This window comes from Heterodontus francisci, chromosome 14 (genome assembly GCF_036365525.1).
Source record: "Heterodontus francisci isolate sHetFra1 chromosome 14, sHetFra1.hap1, whole genome shotgun sequence".
NCBI classification, from domain to species: domain Eukaryota; kingdom Metazoa; phylum Chordata; class Chondrichthyes; order Heterodontiformes; family Heterodontidae; genus Heterodontus; species Heterodontus francisci.
Genome location: NC_090384.1, coordinates 34,307,642 through 34,330,245, shown reverse-complemented (window position 1 = coordinate 34,330,245; position 22,604 = coordinate 34,307,642). Strand labels below are relative to the sequence as shown.

Genomic DNA, 22,604 nt, shown 5'->3' with positions numbered 1-22,604 from the left:
GAGACTGCCAATTAATGCTGAATTATGAGCAACTCATGCTGCGAGCCCACAGCCACTGGGAAATGGGCTTAGCCAGTCTGAAATCATTTAATATAGAAACTTTACAGCCTACCGAGATATTCAACCCAGCGGATCAAGGAAGGAACCAAATCCAGAGGTCCCAAAGGTGAAACTTCAGTCCTCACTCAAACCAATTCTACACCTGTACTTATCAACATTACCGAACAAATTGCGAGTAACAGTTAAAATAATAAAATATCCCCACAATTGCAAACATCCGAAATGCTCATGTGTAAACCCCTTTGGCTTTTAAAACTATAATGTTCTTCTTCATATCTATTACTGCTGTCTAACACCATCCATTCTAAGGAAGAGATTTTAATTAAGTCTTTAGTCACTTCGGCTGTAGCTAATTCATCATCAAAGCATCCCTCCGATTCACTGTGGTTTCTTAATTAATATAGCACAATGCCTGGGTAACGTTGTATTCCTACATCAACATTCTAGTTTTGTTTTCATAACTATCTATTTACACACTGATGACATGAGTCGCACACTTGCCTACTGCTTTACAGCTCATTAATTGGGCTTCACCTTCCTTCCAGCAGAGGGGTGCCTGGAGAAGGCAGCAAGCCCAGCACAAAAATATCATGAAGTTAATTGTCCAGGTACAGAATACCACTTTGCAAGCGATAACTGTGTTGCTCCAGAGCAGAAGTGTGCAGCTCCATACCTCCTTCAGTCTTCCCTCCCTCCTACAGTATGCAGGCTTTGAAAATTCAAGTTTGACATCACTTGACCACTAGTTGTTGATATACTTCATCTTCACTACTACTCCTTTTGTCCTTGGTGACATCCTGTATGATGGGCCCTGCCCCTTTTAGTTTTCATTGCTCAAAAAAGTCAGGGCAGCAGATTAGAAACCTCACATTTTTGTTAATAAACCAGTCTGGGTTAGGGGATCTGTGATGTTTCACAGTGGAGTAATGGGAGAGGGGCCCTGAAGAAGCCAATACATCAAATCCAAAATCAACAGGGAATAAGGACCCCACAGAATTCACTGATGGGGGCATGGAACTTATTGCAAGACAGGATGAAGATTATAGAGTTTTGAATGAACTGAAGTTTGTGCAGAGTGAAGCTTGGAAAGTTATTGGAGAAGTCAAGTCTGGATGCAACAAAAGTATGGCCAAGGGTTTCAGCAGCAGTGCAGTGCAGTGAGAAGGGAGGCAGACAATGTTGTACAGGTGGAAGTAGGCAGCCTTGGTGACAAGTAGGAAATGCAGTTTGAAGCTCAACTCAGATTCAAACCAATGCTCCTTGCCATCTAGTTCAGCCTGAGTGAGCAACCAAGAGTGGAGGTGCAGAAGTGCCAAATAGTCTGGCTTCGGTCTTCCATCATGTCTTAGTGTTGGTTATCCAAAAGTGGAATAAAAACAGAAAATGCTGGAAATACTCAGCAGGTCTGGCAGCATCTGTGAAGCGTGTACGTTCTGACCTGAATATTAACTCTGTTTCTTTCTCCACAGACGCTGCCAGACCTGCTGGGTATTTCCAGTATTTCCTGTTTTTATTTCAGATTTCCAGCATCCGCAGTGTTTGCTCTTGTGTGGAAAAGTAGAGTTGGGAGATAGTTTGCATTAATGTGGAAGCTGTGTTACGACCTAGGTGGGAGGAGTGCACTGTCTTTTCTAGTTCCACCTCTCCACAGGTCACAACATATATTTAAATATTTACCCAGTTACTGATGTGGTCAATCATATACTCTACTCTTTATCCCAGAATAAAATACACCAACCAGGTTTCTTTAATAAACAACAAAATTATCAGTTTATTACAAAACAAGACTTATCCAGTAAAGAAGCAAAGCATTAACACACAGATTGAAATATGAAAGTTCCCTTTTAAAATCCCCCACACACAAACTCACACACACGGCTGAATTTTACCAGCCCCCCAACGTCGGGTCTTGGCGGGGAAGTCTGGAAAATACCTCCACGAGAGGCCCACCATGGGCCTCAACACCGGGAAGGCCCTGCCGCATTTTACCGGTGGCGGCGAAGCCTCGTGGCGGCCCCCCCTCACCCCTGCCACTCGGCGACGGAAAATTAATTTAAATAGTCAAATAAATGTTAATGAATGAATAATCACTTACCTTGTCCCAACGGCTGTCCCACGCCGATATTCCGGTCGGATGCCAGAACTCCCATGCCTTTGGATCTCAGTTCAGAGATCCGAAGCGTGACACTGGTGGGGAGGGGGGAGGAGTGAGGTTTTCAGGTCGGAGGGGCGGAGCAGGGAAAACTGTTCCTTTTGGTTGCGGGGATGGTGGGAAAGGGTTGAGGGTCAAAGTTTATAAAGTTCCGGGGGGGGGGGGGAAGTTCAGGATCGCATAAAATGTTTTTTTTGGGGACAGAGGGTAATTTATATATTGATTACTCATTTTGGGGTGGGAGTGGGCATTCAAAGTGCAATGAAAATAATAATTTTATTTTTTGAAGACTGGGACTTTTAAAACTTTCAATTTAACTGAAGGGCTTGAAGCCCTTTAAAAACGGTATGGTGCGGTGGCACCGGACGCCATTGCCAGGGACAGAGCACCCACTCCCCCCCATGACATAATCGGGGGTGGGCGTTCTGCCCCCTCCATGTAAATGAGCCGCTGCGCTGAATATTGCGGCGGCTTAGCAGTGCACATCTCACACGTGTGAGCTTTAAAAATTCAGCCCACACACTGAAAAAATACAGAAATTCTCTCTGCAGAGGTCTGTTACAAGAAAAAGACTAAAAAAGAATACTTGGGCCAAATACTTGCTAATTCTTGAAGAAAAAAGAGAAGATATGGAAGGAAGTCAGTTGTCCCTTTTGGTCTGAGTCCGGGTATACGGAGACCGGTCACTGGGATCATTTCAGAAGCAATTTGTTCTGTAGAAATTGAGAAATCTGCAGTACTGATGAAAATGAAATACTGATGTGGAAATGGAGTTCTCCTCACAGACCTGAGAGCAAGGAATGAATAGTTGTTCGCCAGTTAGTGGTGCCACAGAGGTACCAGAGAAAAATATTAAGAAGGGCCCATGAGACTGCAGTGGCTGTACACACTGGGATATGAAAGACCAAAGCCCACATAAGACAGCAGTTTAACTGGCCAAAACTCCACAAAGATGTGGTGGAGTACTGCAGGAGTGCCACATATGCCAAGTTGAGGGGAAACCCCAACCTACAGTGAAACCTGCACCCCTAAGTCATGTACTGGTGTTAGGAGGACCCTCCAGCAAAGTGCTGGTGAAATATAAGGGACCCCCGCCGAGAACAAAAGGGGACAGGCTGGCACAAGGCTGGCAAAAGTTTAGAAAGAGAAGGGGAAAATGTAACCAAGAGGGCAGGTTAAAGGAACTCCAGGAGGGATCCCAGATGAAAACCCCTACTGTCCAGTCAGACAACCTCAGAAAATGTGAAAGGTTAGACCCCATATCCTCCTGTGTAAATGCAGACACTAGAAGCACCCCAACAGAGTGGCTAACTGCATTTACAGGAACCTGCAGAGAAAAAGAAAGACCTCTAGGGGGCAGGGAAACTGAGGGTGATGCCTCACCACAGGGGAATGCAGTAGAGACTGCACAAATACCTACAGGCAGGAGTGTCCTCTGGGACAAAGGGGAGATTAGCAAAGAATCCTCCCCTGCAGTCAGAAAAAAGAAAAACACCCATCCCCCAAAGTCAAAAGCCTTTCCATGATTCGGCAACGCACTGAAAGAGAGTTCAGGATAGACCCGCCCACTATTAACTCTCCTGAAAAAAATTACCTCAGCAGGAACAAAGACCCTCGGCAGCCATGGAAATGGGAAATGGAAAAGAAACTTCCCCAAAAAAGAACCACATGTTTATTGGGATGCCAAGGGCCAATTTTAATAAGTTTTAGGATTTGCGAATGAATGAATAAGAGAAATGCATGGGCTTTTTCTGTATCTTATATTTTTCTCTTGACTCTTCTAATTTTGTCATGAGCATTGCTTTTAAACTGTTACTGGAGTGAAGAAAGGACTTGTTAAACAGATCAGCCATAGTTGGGAAAGACATTTGCATATTAACAGATGGTGATTGCAAGGACAAAGGACCATTTCCTAACACACTCAACCCACAATGGATCTTGATTACCAGGTATTGTGTGTAAGAGCAGCATTTCAGAGATTGCTAAGGTGATACAATCCAAGCCGTGGTCAGACCAGCTGGTCACATGACTAACCTGCTTGGCAACATGGGTTTTTCTGAATTGGACAAACAGTTTGAACAGAAAGTGTCGATTTGCTCCTGGACTGAGAAGATCTCTTCTGTTTGCTCCCATCTCTTTCTCACAAGCCTCTGAATCCACTGAAGACACATGAACCCCAAGAGAGAAAAGTCTCCTACAGCGAACAAGGTTTAAGAAGAATACTGGCCCTAAAGAAAAGCAAGATCTACCAACAATCAAGGACTGTACAGTGAGCTTGAAGAACCATAACAAAAACTCTTCAGATATTGCCTCAAACTTTTCCACTTTATTTCTTCTGTTCTGTTCTGTCTCTATCCGCATACGTATATCACGTGTGCATGCGAGGGTGGGCATGTCATTTATCCGTAGGTGTTAACCAAATTAGAGTTTAAGTTTAATAATTTTCAACTTTTCTTCTTTAAACAAAAGAAAGCCTGTTTGTGCTGGTTTCTTTGCCTTATAATTGGAAAATGGTGAACAAGGATTCACCAAAGGGGAGCTAAAAACAGTGTTTTTAAAATTAAACCCTGTTACAGTAAGACCAGGTGAAGGCTGAGAGGGACCCCGTGATACCTTTCTCACCAGGTCGTAACAGGGTGGTATGCTGAAGACATTAACTGTGTTATACCCAAATTATTCATAGCTTCCTGGAAAATTTTAGACATATAATTGGAACCTTGATCCGACTGAATCTCAGTCGGTAATCCATATCTGGTGAAGAACTGGGTTAACTTCTCTACCACAACCTGAGCAGAAATTGTTCTCAAGGGAATGGCCTCTGGGAACAGAGTAGCCATATCCATAATAGTGAGTACTTCTTGGTGTCCCGCTTTTGTTTTCGGTAAAGGTTCTACACAGTCTACCAACACCCTATTAAATGGTTCCCCAAAAACTGGTATGGTATTAGAGGTGCCTGTTTTATGTCAGGTTGCAGTTTTCCCACAATCTGGCATGTATGGCACATTTTACAAAACTTCACCATGTCCTTGGAAAGACCTGGCCAGTACAAATGATGACCTATATGCGATTGTGTCTTCCGATACCCACATGTCCCACTATAGGAATTGCATGGGCTATCCTTAATATTCACGGCGATTCTTGGGCAGTACCACTATCTGGTGAACAACTGTCCATTCTTCATCCACAATTCTGTGAGGTGGTCTCCACTTCCTCATCAAAATCCCATTTTTAATACAGTAGCCTTCCGGAACTCCCTTTGCTTCAGCTTCAGTTAGAGCCGATTGAGCTACTTTATTTAACTCTGGATCGGCTTGCTGAGCCTTGATCAGTGAAGACTTACTGAGCATTTCCAATGGATTATCCAAATCCCCAAAGAAAGTTTCAAATATTCAGCTGTCTGTCTATGGTGCCAATCTGACCTCAGACAATGGAACTTGTTTAGCCATTGCTCGGGTCACTATACATCAAGGAAAAATTCCTGCAACCTTCTCCTGCAACTGTTCTGTGTCTTCAACTTCACTTGGTTTTTCCTTGACTCCTGGAGAAGCTACCTTCACTCCAGCCAAATCATTCCCTAGAAATTGGTTAACTCTGTCTACAGGCAAACTATGGACAATACCTACAGTTACCGTACCAGACATTAGGTCACACTCCAGGTGCACCCGATACAAAGATACAAGTACATACTCCTCGCCGATACCATTCACTAAAAGCTTGGCATTCAGTGCACTCTCTGGTGGAAAAGTCATGCCTTTCCCCAGCAAACAAGTTTCGGTGCCTCCTGTATCCCTAAATATAACAATAGGTTGACCTGTCTCACTTGAGGGATAAGGAGTTACTTTTCCTTCTGATAAGAATTCCCTATAACTCTCAGGTATCTTGTTCACGTTTCCCGCACTCTCATCGGTTTTTGTACTTGGTCTTACAGCTGCAGTCAGAGCTACAGCCTGATCTGTCGTACTCCCAGTCAGGGCCCCTTTGTCTACATTGGCCTTGTGTACCCCAGTAAGTCCCATGGGTTTACCTCGCAACTTCCAGCATTCTGCACGAAGGTGTCCCACCTTGTGGCAATGGAACCACTTAGGTTTTCGGACCTCACTTCCACCCTCAGCATCTTCTTTTCTGGCCTGAGGAGGAGATCCTGGGGCATTCCCAGCTGTTCTTTCTTGTCCCCAGCTACTTGCCTTCCTTTCACCCTCCCACCTCTACCCTTCTCGGGTTTGTGGGCGCAATGGGCAAAGGGTCTCCGCTTGTAAACAAGCTTGTAATCATCAGTGATTTTTGCTGCCTGTCTGTCTGTTGAAACCTTCTGGTTCTCTACCCTTGTTTTTGCTAACGGAGGGAATGAATTTTTAAATACTTCCAGGAGAATTAATTCCCTAACAGCCTCAGATGTGGCCTCTACCTTTAGTGCCCGCATCCAATGATCAGAATTAATTTGCTTTACCCTCTCAAATTCCGAATAAGTCTGCCCAGGCTGTCTCCGGAGGTTCTGAAATTTCTGCCTGTACACTGCAAGGATCAATGAGACCTGTGCAGCGAGAATAGCCTTTTTTGCCATCTCATAATCTGCAGAAGCCTCCTCAGAAAGCATGGCAAAAACTTTATAAGCTCTGCCCATCAAGTTGTTTTGCATAAGCAGTGTCTAGCTTTCCTTTGGCCACTTCATCTGACTGGCTATCTTTGCAACAGAAATGAAAAATGCCTCTACGTCCCTTTCCTCAAACTTCGGGAGGGCTTGTACAAATTTAACCAGCTCTCCACTGGGTCCTGGGCTGGAGTCAGATCTTTCCTCATCAGAAGTTTCCTTGGAACTTAGTTCCAGCTTTTTACCAGTGAATTCCCTTTCTTCTCTTTCTCTTTGAAATGCTCTCTCTTTTGCCCTTTCCTCTCTGTCAAGTTCATTTTTTTTTCATTGTCAATTCTCTTTCTTGTTCAAGCTTAAGTTTTTCCAATTTTCTTTCCTGCTCAAGTTTCTTTCATTTCAAATTGCAACTGAATCCTAGATAATTCAACTGCACTCCCATCTGGTTCACCTTTTTCTTCCACCAATTTCAAACAGTGTGCGATTACCTAAATTATATCTGCTTTCTTAGCTCCTGGTTTTAATTCTAACACCAACTTTTCTGCCAATTCCTTTAGTCTAACCTTGGTTAAATTTCTCAAATCACTCAGGGATACATCCTCCTTCCTCAGAAAGGTCGTAGCAACTAACAAAGACATTCTGGTAGTGTAAACTTTAATGTACAAGAAACCTTTTTTTTACATTTCCTCTTTTCAACTATTATTACCCCACTTCTAATTGCACATCATCAGTGTCAGGTTATCGCTCACAGAGCCCCCAATTATATGTTACGACCAAGGTGGGAGGAGCGCACTGTCTTTTCTAGTTCCACTTCCCCGCAGGTCAAAACGTATACTTAAATGTTTACCCAGTTACCAATGCGATCAATCATGTACTCTATTCTTTACCCCAGAATAAAATTAACCAACCAGGTCTCTTTAATAAACAATAAACTATCAGTTTATTATAGAATAAGACTTATCCAGTAAAGAAGCAAAGTATTAACACACAGATTGAAATATAAAAGTTCCGTTTTAAAATCCTCCACACACAAACTTACACACACACTGAAAAAATACAAAAATTCTCTCTGCAGAGATCTGTTACCAAAAAAAGACAAAAAAAAAAATACTTTGGCCAAATACTTGCTAATTCTTGAAAAAAAAGAGAACATATGGAAGGAAGTCAGTTCTCCCTTTTGGTCTGGCATACGGGTATACAGAGACAGATCACTGGGATCCTTTCAGAAGCAATTCGTTCTGGAGATGTCGAGAAATCGTCTAGTAGACTTTCCAGGACATGTGGCATCAGGAGTTTCAGCCAACACACACTTGAATCGCAGGGTTTTCCCAAAGACAGGAGGAAAGAGGAGCTGACACACTGGCCTTCTCAGGATCTCTTAGAGAGGTGAAAGCAAAATGAGCTGGGGTTTCTTTTCCCTTGGCAGGCAAAACACCAACTGTCTTCAAAACAGTTCAAACCCCAACTGAACTGAAAACAATATCCAAATCCCAAAGAGAAATTCAACCTCCTGACCTCCATAAGCCTTGATGTGGCTTCTCCATAAACATCTTCCCCGTGTCACCAAGATTTCTGAGGTTTATTGAGCTTAAGCACATAATTTCCAGCAAAGGTTGTTTCCAAACAACATCTCAAACATCCTTTCAGTGAACTTTGTAAAAAAACACATCCATGGACTCTTTTCAGTTTTAAAACAGAAGTCCTCAAAAAAAATTTAACAAAAAATGCAAGTACTTTCATAACAGCTGTCTCCATGCCTACAGATAATTTTGTTGATGTGCAGCATTCAAATGAGGTAAAAGAGGGAAATGTGGTACTACTAGGCCCAATGGATGAGAAGAAAAGCCATAACAGAGTTGTGCTGGCTACATTGGCACAGGTAGGAATGCAACCAAGTGAGGCAGTCTTGCGAGGTGAAGAGGAGACGACAGGGAGAAATGGAATGGTCTACTCTGTTTGAAAACCACACAAAGGAGAACAAGGGAGGAAGACAATCACATGGTTGTAATCATAAAGAATGTTGTTGGTAACTTTCACCACTGTGGTCTCAGTGCTGTGGGCAGGATGAAGCAAATACCATAACAAAGGGATTTGAATAGAATTGCAGGAATGTGGCACAAAGGTATGGATGGGGGCAATGCTTTTAACAAGTTCAACAACAAAAGAAACAACCTGCATTTCTACAGCCTCCATGGCCTCACCCTTGCCTATCTCTGTAACCTCCTCCATACCTCAACACACTGAGATAGCTGCAATCCTCCAATTCAGGCCTCCAGTTTTTTCCTGATTTTAATCACTCACTTAGCTTCCTAGGCCCTAAGCTTTCCTTCCCTTAACCTCTACACTCTTTACCCCTCTTTGCTCCTTTAAGACACTCCTTAAAACCTACCTCTTTGACCAAGCTTTTTGTCATCTGCCCTAATATCGCCATATGTAGTTTGGTGTCAAACTTTGCTTGATAAAGCTCCTTTGAAGCAAGTTGGATGTTTTACAACGTTGAAAGAGCCATATAAATGCATATTGTTTAACATAGGAAATTTCCCAAGACACTTCACAGAAAAAGGGATACAAGAATGGAGGCTGAGCTATGATGGGGGAGTTAGAAAGAGCAATCAAAGGCTTGGTCCAAATATGGGTGTCGAGAAGGTTTTTAAAGGTGGAGAGAGAAGTAGAGAGGAGAGGAGGTTTGAAGGGAGCTCCAGAGAATAAGGTTTAGGCGGGTAAAAGCTCCGTCACCAAAGGTGTGGCAAAAATGGAATCAAAGTTGTTAACAAATTGTTGAATTTGCTGTAAAAAGCATTGCACCCATCCATACATTTGCTCACCTTTTCTGTAAAATAACAGAAAAGATTTGAGTCACAGAACCAAAGGGTGTGGGAGTGGATATAAGATTGGAGAAAGTGGCAGAGATAGAGTGGGGAAAAGCCATTTGAAGACAAAACTAAAGATTTTAAATTCATAATGCTGGAGTACAGAAGTGCAGTTAAGTCAGCGAGGGCAAAGGTTTGAGCAAGCAGAATTGAGTTCTGAACAGGCGACTGAAATTTTGAATAAAAGTTGGAGTTTATGGAGTGTGAAAAATGAGAGGCCAGCAAGTAGAACATTGAAGAAATCGAGTCTAGAAGTGCCATAAGCATGACTAAGACATTTGGTATCAGTGCCAAGTTAGAAATAAACAGTCTTGGTGCTGGATAGGATGTAGATTTTGAAGTTCAGCTCCTGGTTAAATAGGGCACTATAGTTTTGCAAGGCTCGGATAGCTTGAACAAGTGGGTTGGGAGGGGGATGAATCAGTGTCAAAGGAGTAGTTTTAGATGGAGATTCAAAATGAGAGGGTAGGACATTAGAGAAAAAAGTGTGCTTAAATATGAGGCAGATTTTGGAAAGTATGGAAGGACTGAGGCTAAACTTTTGGATGAGGAGATTATTGATGGCATAGAAACAAGTAATGCTGGAAATACTCAGCAGGTCTGGCAGCAACTGTGCAGAGAGAAGCAGAGTTAACGTCTCAGGTCACCTGCTGAGTATTTCCAGCATTTCCTGCTTTTATTTCAGATTTCCAGCATCTACATTTTAGATTATTGATGGCAGTTGTGAACGGAAAATAAATGGTACCCGAGTAAAAGAATCCAGTAACAACATCAGCGAGCACAAGGGCAAGAAAAATAATAAGTAGTCAGGAGTTGTGTATGGAGAGGATTACTTTAGCATGGGCAAAATAACATAAAGTAGATGAATGTATAGGATTATATAGTATTCACAATCTGCTGGCATAAAGATTAAAATAAAGCAAACGTGATCAATGGTTTTATTATCTTTATTTTGTTGCAAGGAGACTGGAGTACAAGAGCAAGGAAGTCTTGCTACAATTACACAGGGCTTTGGTAAAACCACACCTGGAGTACTGTGTACAATTTTGAATTCTAAGTAAGGATATACCTGCCTTGGAGGCAGTACAGGGATGTGAGGGCTATCCAATGAAGGGAGGCTGAGTAAATTGAGCCTATATTCTCTGGAATTTAGAAGAATGAGAGGTGATCTCATTGGAACATACAAGATTCTGAAGGGGCTTGACAGGGTAGACACTGAGAGGTTGTTTGCCCTGACTGGGGAATCTAGAACACAGGAGCACAGCATCAGGATAAGGGGTCAAGCATTTAGGACTGAGATAAGGAAAGATTTATTCACTCAGAGGGTTATGAATATTTGGAATTGTCTACACCAGGGAGTTGTGGATCCTCCATCATTGAATATATTCAAGGCTGGGACAGACAGATTTTTGATCACTCTCAGGGAATCAAGGGATATGGGGAGCAGGCAGAAAAGTGGAGTTGTGGCAGAAGATCAGACATGATCATATTGAATTATGGAACAGGCTCGAGGGACTATATGGTCTATTCCTGCTCCTATTTCTAATGCTCTTTTTTTTCTTTGTGTGAAATATAATATTTAATACTAAAGGGGTAAATAGGTACAATTGTTCTCTGCCTAATTGGCAATTTCTCTGCTTATAGCTGAAAATCTTAAACTAAGATCATAAAGTTCTGACTTAAAAGACGGAGATCCCAGTTCTCAAAGACAGCAGTGAAACTGCAAGGTCCACATATTTTAATTTTGGAAAGAAGAATTTTTAAATTCTTTCAAAAACATGTGATCTTTGAGAAATTTTAATGTTTCAGTGCTTTAAAATTTGTCTCAATGGCTCAACAAGTTTATTCAGTGAGAGGATGAGCCTCCCGCGTTTGATCCCAAATCTGTGATGAATTAACCAATCTCAGTTTGTGTGGCCATCAGCATCCCTCAGTTAGGGAAGGAAAATAAAATCAACCTCTCCCCTCCCCCTCCCCCTCCCCCGCTTGCTACCAAAGGACCCTTGTGTTTGATTATTCTGGGAGAACAAGTTTGGGGTTAATTATAATGTCGTTTGCAGTTGAACAGCCTGGCAGGAAGAAATAGTTACAGCGTGACAAGCTTCCTTTATAAATGTGGACATAGCCATTTATACTGGAAATATAAAAGACAAAGACAGAATGTATGACTCTAAAATGGGGACTGAATTGTGTAAGCATGTCCTGGTGCAAGTACTGACCCCCCTCCTCCCCCCACGCTCTAAACCCCCTTGCCCCCCACCCCTTCATCAGAAGACTGCAATTGGTGCAATGAAATTGCAATGACATGAGAGCTTAACTATGTACATACACACTCGCTCGCTCACTCTCTAGGTTGGTTGCCAAGACTTGCTTTGGGACTCACCAGTTACATTAGCAAATTAAAGGATTTAATGCATTTGCTTAGCACTGTCTTTGGTGAAAGATTAATTGTATATGAAACCATGCATATATTTTGCCCATAATAGGTTTCACCAGCTCACACAAAGTATCGGAATCAAAAGGCCAGATGAAATCACTGCCTTAAAATCATGTCCCTGGCAATGAGAAGTGTGGGAAACAATCAGGAGAAGCTACCGTGCGATCATTCGGAGCACAATACTTCTGCCAAGTCAAATTTAATAGTTATACACATGGCAGATGCCACCTAAACATCCTGTTACTGAAAGTATTTTTAATTGGTAAACCTTGTTCAATTGAAATTTCATTATCAAGCCTGCAGTATTCCACAAATTGAGCACTGCTGCCTTCGGGTCCTTTTTTTGAAAATATTCAATTCTAGTTAGTTCTACAAGGACCATAAGAGGGGAATTAGATTTCCTCCACAGACCGCAACACCCCCCCCCCACCCCACCCCCTGCACCAGCCCTTCCCCACCATTATGGCAAGGCACCGGGCAGTGCCTTCCATAGCAGGGGAATATCATTGGAATGTCTGGTGTATGGGAAGAGGTAAAGATTTTAAAATCCGAATGTGGTCAGTTAAGACCAGACAGCCACAAAACAAAAAGTCAGTCAGGATTGAACAGGAACAAAGGCAGCAATAACCTTAGAAAAGAGGAACAAAAAGAGAAAAGAAAAAGCAGATGAAAGTGAAAAAAATTAAACATAAGGTCACCTGTAAAAAGCAGACAGAATGAGAAGACTGGCAAATAAAGGAGAGAAATCTCCATACTTCCAAAAGGCATTTGATACAGTGCTGCACAACAACAAAATTACAGCTCATGGAATAAAATGGACAGTAGAAACATGGATACGAAATTGGCTGAATGACAGGAAACAGAGAATAGTGGTTCATGGATGTTCTTCAGGCTGGAGAAAGGTTTGCAATGGAGTTCCCCAGGGATCAGTGTTGGGTCCCTTGCTGCTCCTGATATATATTAATGACCTAGACCTTGGTGTACAGGGCACAATTTCAAAATTTGCAGATGATACAAAATTGGAACAATCGTGAACAGTGAGGAGGATCGTGTAGAACTTCAAAAGAACATAGATAAGTTGGTGGAATGGGCGGACAAGTGACAGATGAAATTCAATGTGGAGAAATGTAAAGTGATTCAATTTGGTAGGAAGAGCATGGAGAGACAATATAACATAAAGGGTGGAGGTCTAACGGGGGTGCAAGAGCAGAGGGACCTGGGTGTAGATGTGCATAAGTCATTGAGGGTGTCAGGACAGGTTGAGAGAGCAGTTAATAAAGCACTGTCATGCTAGGCCCCCACCTGCCAAGAATGAGGCACATTAATTTTGTCATGAACACTGATTTGAAACTGTTACTGGAGTGAAGAAAGGACTTGTTAAACAGATCAGCCGTGGCTGGAAAATACATTTGCATATTAACAGATGGTGATTGGAAGGACAAAGGACCATTCCCTGATACATTCAACCTACAATGGACCTTGACCACCAGGTATTTGTGTAAGAGGAGCATTCCAGAGACTGCTAAGGTGATACAATCCAAGACATGGTCAGATCAGTTAGTCACATGACTAACCTACTTGGCAACTTGGGGGTTTCTGAACTGTACAAACAGTTTGAACTGAGAGTATCGATTTGCTCCTGGACTGAGAAGATCTCTCCTGTCCGCTCCCATCTCGTTCCCACAAGCCTCTAAATCCACCAAAGACACATGACCTCAAGAGAGAAAAGTCTCCTACAGCGAACAAGGTTTAAGAAGAATACTGGGTCCCAACAAAAGCAAGATCTACCTACAATCAAGGACTGTACAGTGAGCTCAAAGAACTGTAACAAAAACTCTTCAGATATTGCCTCAAACTTTTGCACTTTATTATTTTCCTTCTGCTCTTTTCTGACTCGCTTTGCATGTGTGTACCGCATATGCATGCTAGCGTGGGTGCGTTGTATATCCATAGCGTTAACCAAACTAGAATTTAAGTTTAATTTAATAAATTTCAACTTTTCTTCTCTAAACACAAGAAAGCCTGTTTGTGTTGGCTTCTTTGCCTTATAATTAGAAAGTGGTGAACAAGGATTCACCAAGGGGGAGCTAAAAACACGGTGCGTTTAAAATTAAATCCTGTTACGGTGAGACCAGGTGAACGCTGAAAGGGACCCCTAGACACCTTTCTCACCTGGTCATTACAGAAATTTGGGTGCTAGTGTCCGGGATTGACCCACAGACAAACAAGAGAAATTGGAAATGGGAAGCCAAATTGTTCCCAATCAAAAAAGAGCAAGATTTCAATACAGGTTTTCTTATGGTCGTGTGTGCTTGAATACTAACATGTCTGCAACTGAAGCTAGTAGCTCCCCAAGCCAGGGTGAAGTAACTTGGTATAAGTTAAAACCACTGTCTATGGAGGAGTTGAGGAAAATGACTGAGCAGTGTGGGATCACTGTAAGTGGCAAGGCTAGACAGTCTGAACTCCTAAGGCTAGTGACCAACCATTTTACCCCTAATCTGAGGAAGCAGAAACATGGTCAGAAGTAGATCCCGACAGGGTATGGCTAGCAAAGATACAACTGGAACAGAGGGAACTTGAATTTGAGGAAAAAGAGAGAAGGAGGAAAGGGAGAGAGAGCCTTCCAGAAGGAACGTGAAGAAAAAGACAGACGGGGAAAGAAAGAGAGAGGCAGGAGGGAGAGAGAGAGAAAGAATATTTCAGAAAGAATGCGAAGTAAGAGAGCTAAAGCAGTTTGAGTTAACTAGGGGGTGACATAGTAACCCCAGTGAAAGCATGGTCAATATGGAGGAGCATAGTTCCAGGGCTGGGTACAAAATTATTAAAACTAGCTCAACTAATTCCAAAATTCAATGAGGAAGACGTAGAAATGTTTTTTGTGTATTTTGAGAAACTGGCAAGGCAGCTAAAATGACCAGCTGAGACCAGGCCTTTTTTTTACTGCAAAGCAAGCTACCTGGAAAAGCCCATAAGGTTTATTCCACATTGCCAGATGAGAGTTCATCAAATTATGAACTGACAAAAAATGCTATCCTCAGGGCATATGAATTAGTACCCAAAGCCTATCGCCAAAAGTTTAGAACCCCCAAGAAGCAAGCTAATCAAACTTATCTGGAGTTTGAAAGAAGTAAGCAGCTGGCTTTTGACCTGTGGCTGAGGGCTCTTAAACTACAGCTCAGCTATGAGAATCTCAGAGAAGTAATTCTGTTAGAGGAATGTAAACACTCTCTCCCATTCTCCATAAAGACCCATGTAGAGGAGCAGTGGTCCAGAGAGCCCGACAAGCAGCCATTCCAGCCAATGAGTTTGCTTTAATTTATAAGTCCCTTTCCCAGGGGAGAACTTTTCCTAGTCACCCCCACAAATCCGAAAAGGACAAAGGGTGGGAAGGTGATAGGAGCCCAAGCAGTCCTGGGAGAAAAAGGAAAGCAGGAGACACAGGGGGCCCATCTCTAACCAAAATGGAAGGTGCTGTGAGCAAGAGACCTGTGTGCTTCCACTGTAATAAAGCAGGGCATTTAAAAGCTGACTGCTGGAAACTAAAGGGCAAACCTGTCGGTTAATCAGGGCACACCCGCACAGTGAAGACAGGATCCTGATGGAAAGCACAGCAGAACAAAGTGTGGCTTTAACTGCAGTAAGAGTGAGACCCAGGAATCTCACGGCTGCAAGTGCAGGAAAATGCAATAGGATTCCTGAAGGTTATGAGGGATTTGTGGCTGAAGGGAAAGTAACTCCATACCCCTCAAGTGGGGCAAGCAAGCCCATAGTAATTTTCAGGGACTCAACGGTGACTAGATCCCTTTTACTGGTAAAAGGCCTGACCTTTCCTCCAGAGAGTGCAGTGAACACCAGAATGGTGGTGAATGATATTGGAGGGCAGTGTATGCCTGTACCTGTACACCGGGTGCACCTGGAGTGCGACCTAGTTTCGGGACTGGTGACCATAGGGATTGTCCCTAGTTTGCCTGTGGACGGGGTTGACCTGCTCCTAGGTAATGATCTGGCGGGGGTGAAGGTGGTAGCCTCCCCAGTAGTGAATGAAAGACTGCAGGAGGTCAGAGAGACAGGGCTGTGGCAGGAGACGGATCCCTGCAGTTTTCCTGAATGTGTAGTGGATCAAGCCATGATCAAACCAGCTCCCCCAAAGGAGACTGAATTGGCACTGCAGGCAGATGACCAGGTCTGTCTGTCTGAGACTTTCTTTGGAAAGTTAGGAGACCCAGGGAATGCATTAAATGGATTTTCCCTAGTTGAGGCTCAGCGAGCCGACCCAGTATTGTGAGAGTTAGCACAGGCTGCCCAGTCTGAAAATGAAGCAGAGGGAGTCCCTAATTGCTACTATTTAAAGAAAGAAGTACTGATGATGAAATGGAGTTCTTCTCTGAGGCCTGAGAGCAAGGAGTGGATAGTGGTTCACCAGTTAGTGATGCCACAGAAGTACTGGAGAGAAATGAAAGAGAATTCAGGATAGATCCGCCCACTGCTGACTCTCCTGAAAAAAGATGACCTCAGCAGGAACAAAGACCATAGGCAGCCATGGAAATGAGCAAATGGAAGAGAAGCTTCCCCAAAAAAGAACCACATGTTTATTGGGATGCCAAAAAAGGGGCGATTTTAATAAGATTCAGGATTTGTGAATGAATGAGAGAAATGTATGTTTTTCCCTGTATCTTATATTTTCTCTCGACCCTTTTAATGAAAAGCACTTTTCGCAAATCGCATCTCATTCCACTGGGCCCATACCTGCCAAGAATGAGGCACAGTAACTTTGTTATGAACATTGATTTTAAACTATTACTGGAGTGAAGAAAGGACTTGTTATACAGATTAGCCGTGGCTGGAAAATACATTTGCATATTAACAGATGGTGATTGGAAGGACAAAGGATCATTCCCTGACACATTTAACCTACAATGTACCTTGTGGTCAGACCAGTTAGTCACATAACTAACCTACTTGGCAACCTGAGGGGTTTCTGAATTGTACAGTTTGAACCGAGAGTATCAATTTGCTCCTGGACTGAGAAAATTTCTCCTGCCTGCTCCCATCTCTTTCTCACAAGCCTCTGAATCCACTGAAGACACATGACCCCCAGAGAGAAAAGTTTCCTACAGTGAACAAGGTTTAAAAAGAATACTGGGCCACAACAAAAGCAAGATCTACCTACAATCAAGGACTCTACAGTGAGCTCGAAAAACCAATACAAAAACTCTTCAGATATTGCCTTAAAGTTTGCACTTTATTATTTTTCTTCTGCTCTTTTCTGTCTCTATTTGCATGTGTGTACCGCGTGTGCATGCTACCGCGGGCACGTCATGCATCTGTAGGCGGCAACCGAATTAGAGTTAAAGTTTAGTAAATTTCAACTTTTCTTCTTTAATATAAGAAAGCCTGTTTGTGCTGGTTTCTTTGCCTTATAATTGGAAAGCGGTGAACAAGGATTCACTAAGGGGGAGCTAAAAACGAGATGTGTTTAAAATTAAACCCTGTTACGGTAAGACCAGGTGAAGGCTGAGAGACACCTTTCTCACCTGGTCGTAACAATACGGTATCCTAACCTTTATTAATAGGGGCATAGAGCACAAGAGCAAAGAGGTTATGTTGAACTTTTGTAAGACACTAGCTCGTCCTCAGCTGGAGTATTGTGTCCAGTTCTGGGCGCCGCACTTTAGGAAAGATCTGAAGGCATTGGAGAGAGTACAGAAAAGATTCACAAGAATGGTTCCAGGAAGGAGGAACTTCAGTTATGAAGATAGATTGGAGAAGTTGGGACTGTTTTCCTTGGAGAAGAGAAGGCTGAGAGGCAATTTAGTGGAGGTATTCAAAATCATGAAGGGTCTGGACAGAGTGGATAGGGAAAAATGTTCCCACTCATGAAAGAATCGAGAATGAGACGGCAAAGATTTAAAGTGTATGGCAAAAGAAGCAAAAGCGACATGAGGAAAGACGTTTTCACGCAGCGAGTGGTTAAGTTCTGGAATGCACTGCCTGAGAGTGTGGTGGAGTCAGGTTCAGTTGAGGCTTTCAAAAGGGAATTAGACTGTTATCTGAAATGGAAGAATGTGCAGGGTACCGGGGAGAAGGCAGGGGAATGGGATGAGGTGAATTGCTCACTCAGAGAGCCGGTGCAGACACGAGGGGCCGAATGGCCTCCTTCTACACTGCAACAATTCTGTGATTCTGTTATAACTGTGTAATCCAGGATGAGCATTAAACAGTGAGAGCCAATACAGTAAAACTGCTTAAAGGGGAAATTATTACAGACCAAGTAGCAGAACAGGCTGGAAATGTTTATTAAGAATTGGAAGCAAACAGAGGTAAGTGAGTCTGAGGACCCAGACATGATGGGAAATTTAAAATAATGTGAGCAAATGGCAAGTTTGGGAAACATATGGCAGCAATAAGAACAAGTAGAGGCAAAATAGATAGAATGAATTTTAATAAAGCTGTATGTTACAGAACAAACTTGCAATTAGTGTAGTAAGTGGAGGAAATTTTGCTATAACAGCAAGACTGAACCAACGCTGATAGTTACCATTTATTCTAGGGTGGGGGGGGGGGGGGTGGCAGAGGTTAAAATCTGAAAATAAAATATTGGTATCAGTAAAAATGACCATGAAGCTGTTGGATTGTCATAAACCCCCACCTGGTTCACTAATGTCCTTTAGGAAAGTCAACCTTCCGGCCTTACCCAGTCTGACCTCGAATCATGGAGTCATTTACAGCACAGGAGGAGGCCATTCGGCCCATTGAGTCCATGCCGGCTCTGCACGGAGCTATCTAGTCTGTCCCACTCGATCCCAGTAGCTCATGCAAGTTTATTTCCTTCAAGTGGCCATCCAATTTCCTTTTGAAGTCATTGATTGTCTCCGCTTCCACCACCCTTTTTCCCCATGCATAGTTTTGTATGCTTTCTAAATTCAGAGAATAGTGTTGATACAGAGTAATACAGGGCTGAATTCTAAGCCAGAGGTTAAAAGGCAAGGCTCAGAATTCACAGGACTGCTCAGGTCCCCAAATATTTGAAGTTTTATTACTCTGTATCACCACTATGCTCTGAATTTAGAAAGCATACAAAACTATGCATGAGAAATTTTGCCACAAATTGCGATCAGATGCTAAAAAGTGAAGCAAGAATTTTTAAAAGTGCATCTCGGACAAATAAAAGATACAAATTTTCAATTTACTAAATTTCATAACTACAATATATCAAATTTGCTCTGTATGGCACACACTCCGTATTTGGGCATCACCATTCACTGATACATAATCATACCTGCAACTGCAGGCTTCTGCCACTAGTTGGAGCTTCAGAAGTTGTAGGCCTCAGATCTATCGTTGCAAGTTCATGTGTGCGCTGAGGGAAATTCACTGTCAAAAGACGTCTGATGGGCAATGCCACAGGAGATCAGCTAGGTAAACTTTAAAAGTTGAAAGACACTCAATAGCCGACAAATGTATCTGGGTGTAGCTGAGTCTTTCAGAACAGCAAAGTCCCAGGTTGGATCCCTCGTTTGTGCTGTTTAGCTGATTTCAGCTTCATTAGGGGCTATAGTGGGCCTCAGTGCCACGGTGGGAGGATCCTGCTCCTTAGCACTATCTAGTGACCCCTGCTAAAAATATAGGTAAATTGAGGACAGGATTAGCCTGGGCTTGGATGTTATCTTCCTTCCTTCCATGGTACCACAGTAAAATAGTCTGCGTACATTGTTTCACGCATGAAGAATAACTGGTTCACACAGCTATCAACGAGCGGGCTGTTACTGCCTGTGGGACAATGCCCAACCTGAGTCCCCAAATGATATCTGACATGAGTCCCCATTTCAAGAGAGCATGGGGAGGGGATTGGAGACTAACTGAAAACGTTGAAACACGGACAAAAAAAAACCAACAGCAAATTGCACGATGCTGTAAAGATCACTCACTTTAACAGAAGTAAAGATATTACAATATTATTTTTAGACAGGCGCAACTTTATTCCCCCAGACACACAAAGTCACAGCAGCCTTTTACTTTTTTCTGTGATTAATAAAATATTTTAAATCTTACTATCTCTCGAGCCTGACATTCATACATAAATTCAAATGTATGAGTTTTCCGTCAGACCAGAATATACATTACGAATTGCCTGCAAATAAGGTGTGGAAAGCATTCCGTATTCTATTTTAATCACCAGACCATCCTTCTACCCCTCCTCTTCTGAAGAGCTTTAAAAATGCGAAGGGAACCAGGGTATTTTTCTCAGTATTAATTCGTCGCGTCCCAAACGTTGCTAATTAGTTAACATTACTGCTATGTTGTTTCTGGCGGGATCCAGTCACAGTCGATGCCACAGTTTGGACGCAATCTTTCCCAACACGTCAAATCAATATGACAATTGAAAAGAAATATGTTGGTGTTACACTACTCTTGATGATAGCAAATATTGCACTCTCCTTCCCTTCGGCTTGCTTTAGGCACACGCACATACAATTTTCATATCCCTGACGTTAAATTGCATTTGAACAAGTGTCCAAATGTCATCAGGTCCTCGGAAGCCTCCAAAGTTTTTAAAAGAGAAACTTAAAACAAGTTCAGCTTTAAGCAACATTCCGGAAAAGGTTTTACACTTAACTCACAATTATAATTAGAAATACTGTCACAACTTTTAGCAGTATGCAGTCTGGCAAACCCAATCCCATTGGTATATTTCAGAGGAACTAAATAAGCAACCACGCAGTTACTTTTCACTTGTAGCTGTCATGTTGAAGTTCGACTTCCAGCCAGCAGTAGTTCAAGGTTTCAGCACAGTAGCTTAGTGTGAGGCTTATTATTAGTTTGTTTATTTATTTAGTCAATGTATTTACAAACAGAGAACTCACCGCGTCCGTAGGCTAGATGCAGCTTCAGCGCTCGACCACTCTTGAGCACCGCGATGTGCAGGTATGTGAACCAGATGCCGAAGGTGAGCAGGACGAGCAGCAGCAGCAGTTTGAACTGTTTGCGGATCTTCTTGAGAGGGAAGCGCCACATCCTTTCAGTGGGGTAGCAGCCGCCGCCGCGAGCCCATCTCCCTCTGCACTGCCAGTGGGGAGGACGAGCGAGAGACACACACAAAGAGACCGAGAGGGAGATCCAGACGCCGCCAATAGCACCGAGAGATCTCCCCCTGCGCACCCTCACACACCCCTCAAAGGCGCCGCCACATCTTCAAAGCGATGCCCGCCCTGTCATTCAGTCAAAGGCAGATCGACAAGTCAATTACAAGCCGGGCTGCATGCTTCCTATCACGGTGTACTGCAACTTGCCAGCACGCTGCCCTCCGGTGTCAGCCACACGCTGAAACACCGACTCCTTCCCACTGCACAGCTCAGACTCTCCTTCCTGCACGCCAAGCAGCGGCACACTCCCACCACAGCTCAACCAAACCTAGAGAACGCTCCGGTCCAAGGGAAGAGCCGGCTGCTCTGAGTCACGCCGCTAACAGCCAATAATACGCTAGAAATTGCCTGTTGGCAGGGATTTGGACCAATAGAAGTTGAAGAAAGGCGGGAGCAGTAGGTGCCAGCAGGTTAGGTCGTGTTCAGCTCGCGCTGCACTTCAGCACGGTGACAGCGACCTACCGGATTGTACCATTGCACCACATAGGGGGACACAGTCATAAAGTATTGACTCATTTACCTGCTTTGAAGGAGAAAAAATATTTACTTTTAAAGCGACATTTAAAATCAGTAGAAACATAATAATATGCTGAATTGTGCTCAAAGTGTTTCTTTCCGTAACTGATATTTTTGTTATTATGAAAATAAACTCCCCATGAGCCAGTGTTAAAATATCAGGGTAAGTCCGAGGACAATACAAGCATTCATCAGGCTCGGAGGGGAATTCGGTATTTGTAAGAAAAAACAAAAGTTTACAAGCTTAAACAAACTGCCCACGCGTTTCTAACTGCGGCAGGGTTTTTTGCTCATTCCGGGTTTATAAAATGTGAATATGCATTTACTTTTTTTTGAAAAAATACTTACATTTAGAGAGCGCCTTTCACATCACTGGACGTCCCCAAAGTACGTTAAAGCCAATCAAGTACTTTTAAAGTGCAGTCTTTGTTGAAATGTAGGAAAGACAGCAGCCAGCTTCCACAAACAGCAATGTCATAATAATCTGTTTTTGTGATGTTAATTGATGGATAAATATTGGCAGGACATGGGGGATAACTCCCTTGCTCTTCTTCCAAATAATGCCATGCGATCTTTTACGTCTACCTGACAGAGAAGTTTAAGGTCTCATCTGAAAGATGGCACCTCCGACAGTGCAGCCCTCCCCCAGTCATACACTGGAATATCAGACTAGTTTTTTTGTTCTCAGGACCTGAATCCACAAACTTTTGATTCAGATCAGAGTGCTACCCACTGAACGGCTAACTTCTAAAAAAGCATATCGAACCCAGTCAGCCTTCCTGTTGTGGAAACAAACCTAGTAATAGCTGTAACTGTATTTGGGATAATTAGTTGTGAA

The 22,604-nt window shown here is 42.9% G+C and overlaps 1 protein-coding gene across 4 annotated transcripts in view; it reads right to left on the bottom strand.

Moving 5' to 3' along the window:
- The window catches only part of b4galnt4a (beta-1,4-N-acetyl-galactosaminyl transferase 4a), a 973,366-nt gene extending 951,867 nt beyond the window's left edge, over window positions 1-21,499 (bottom strand). For all 4 annotated transcript variants that reach the window (XR_010976333.1, XM_068045982.1, XM_068045983.1 and 1 more), the window contains exon 1: window positions 20,972-21,499. Coding sequence is in view for 3 of the 4 variants with exons in the window: in XM_068045982.1 (XP_067902083.1) it covers window positions 20,972-21,122 (151 nt within the window). In the remaining variant the exon portion in view is untranslated. The remainder of the gene's footprint in view (window positions 1-20,971) is intronic.
- Between the last annotated feature and the right edge of the window lie 1,105 nt (window positions 21,500-22,604).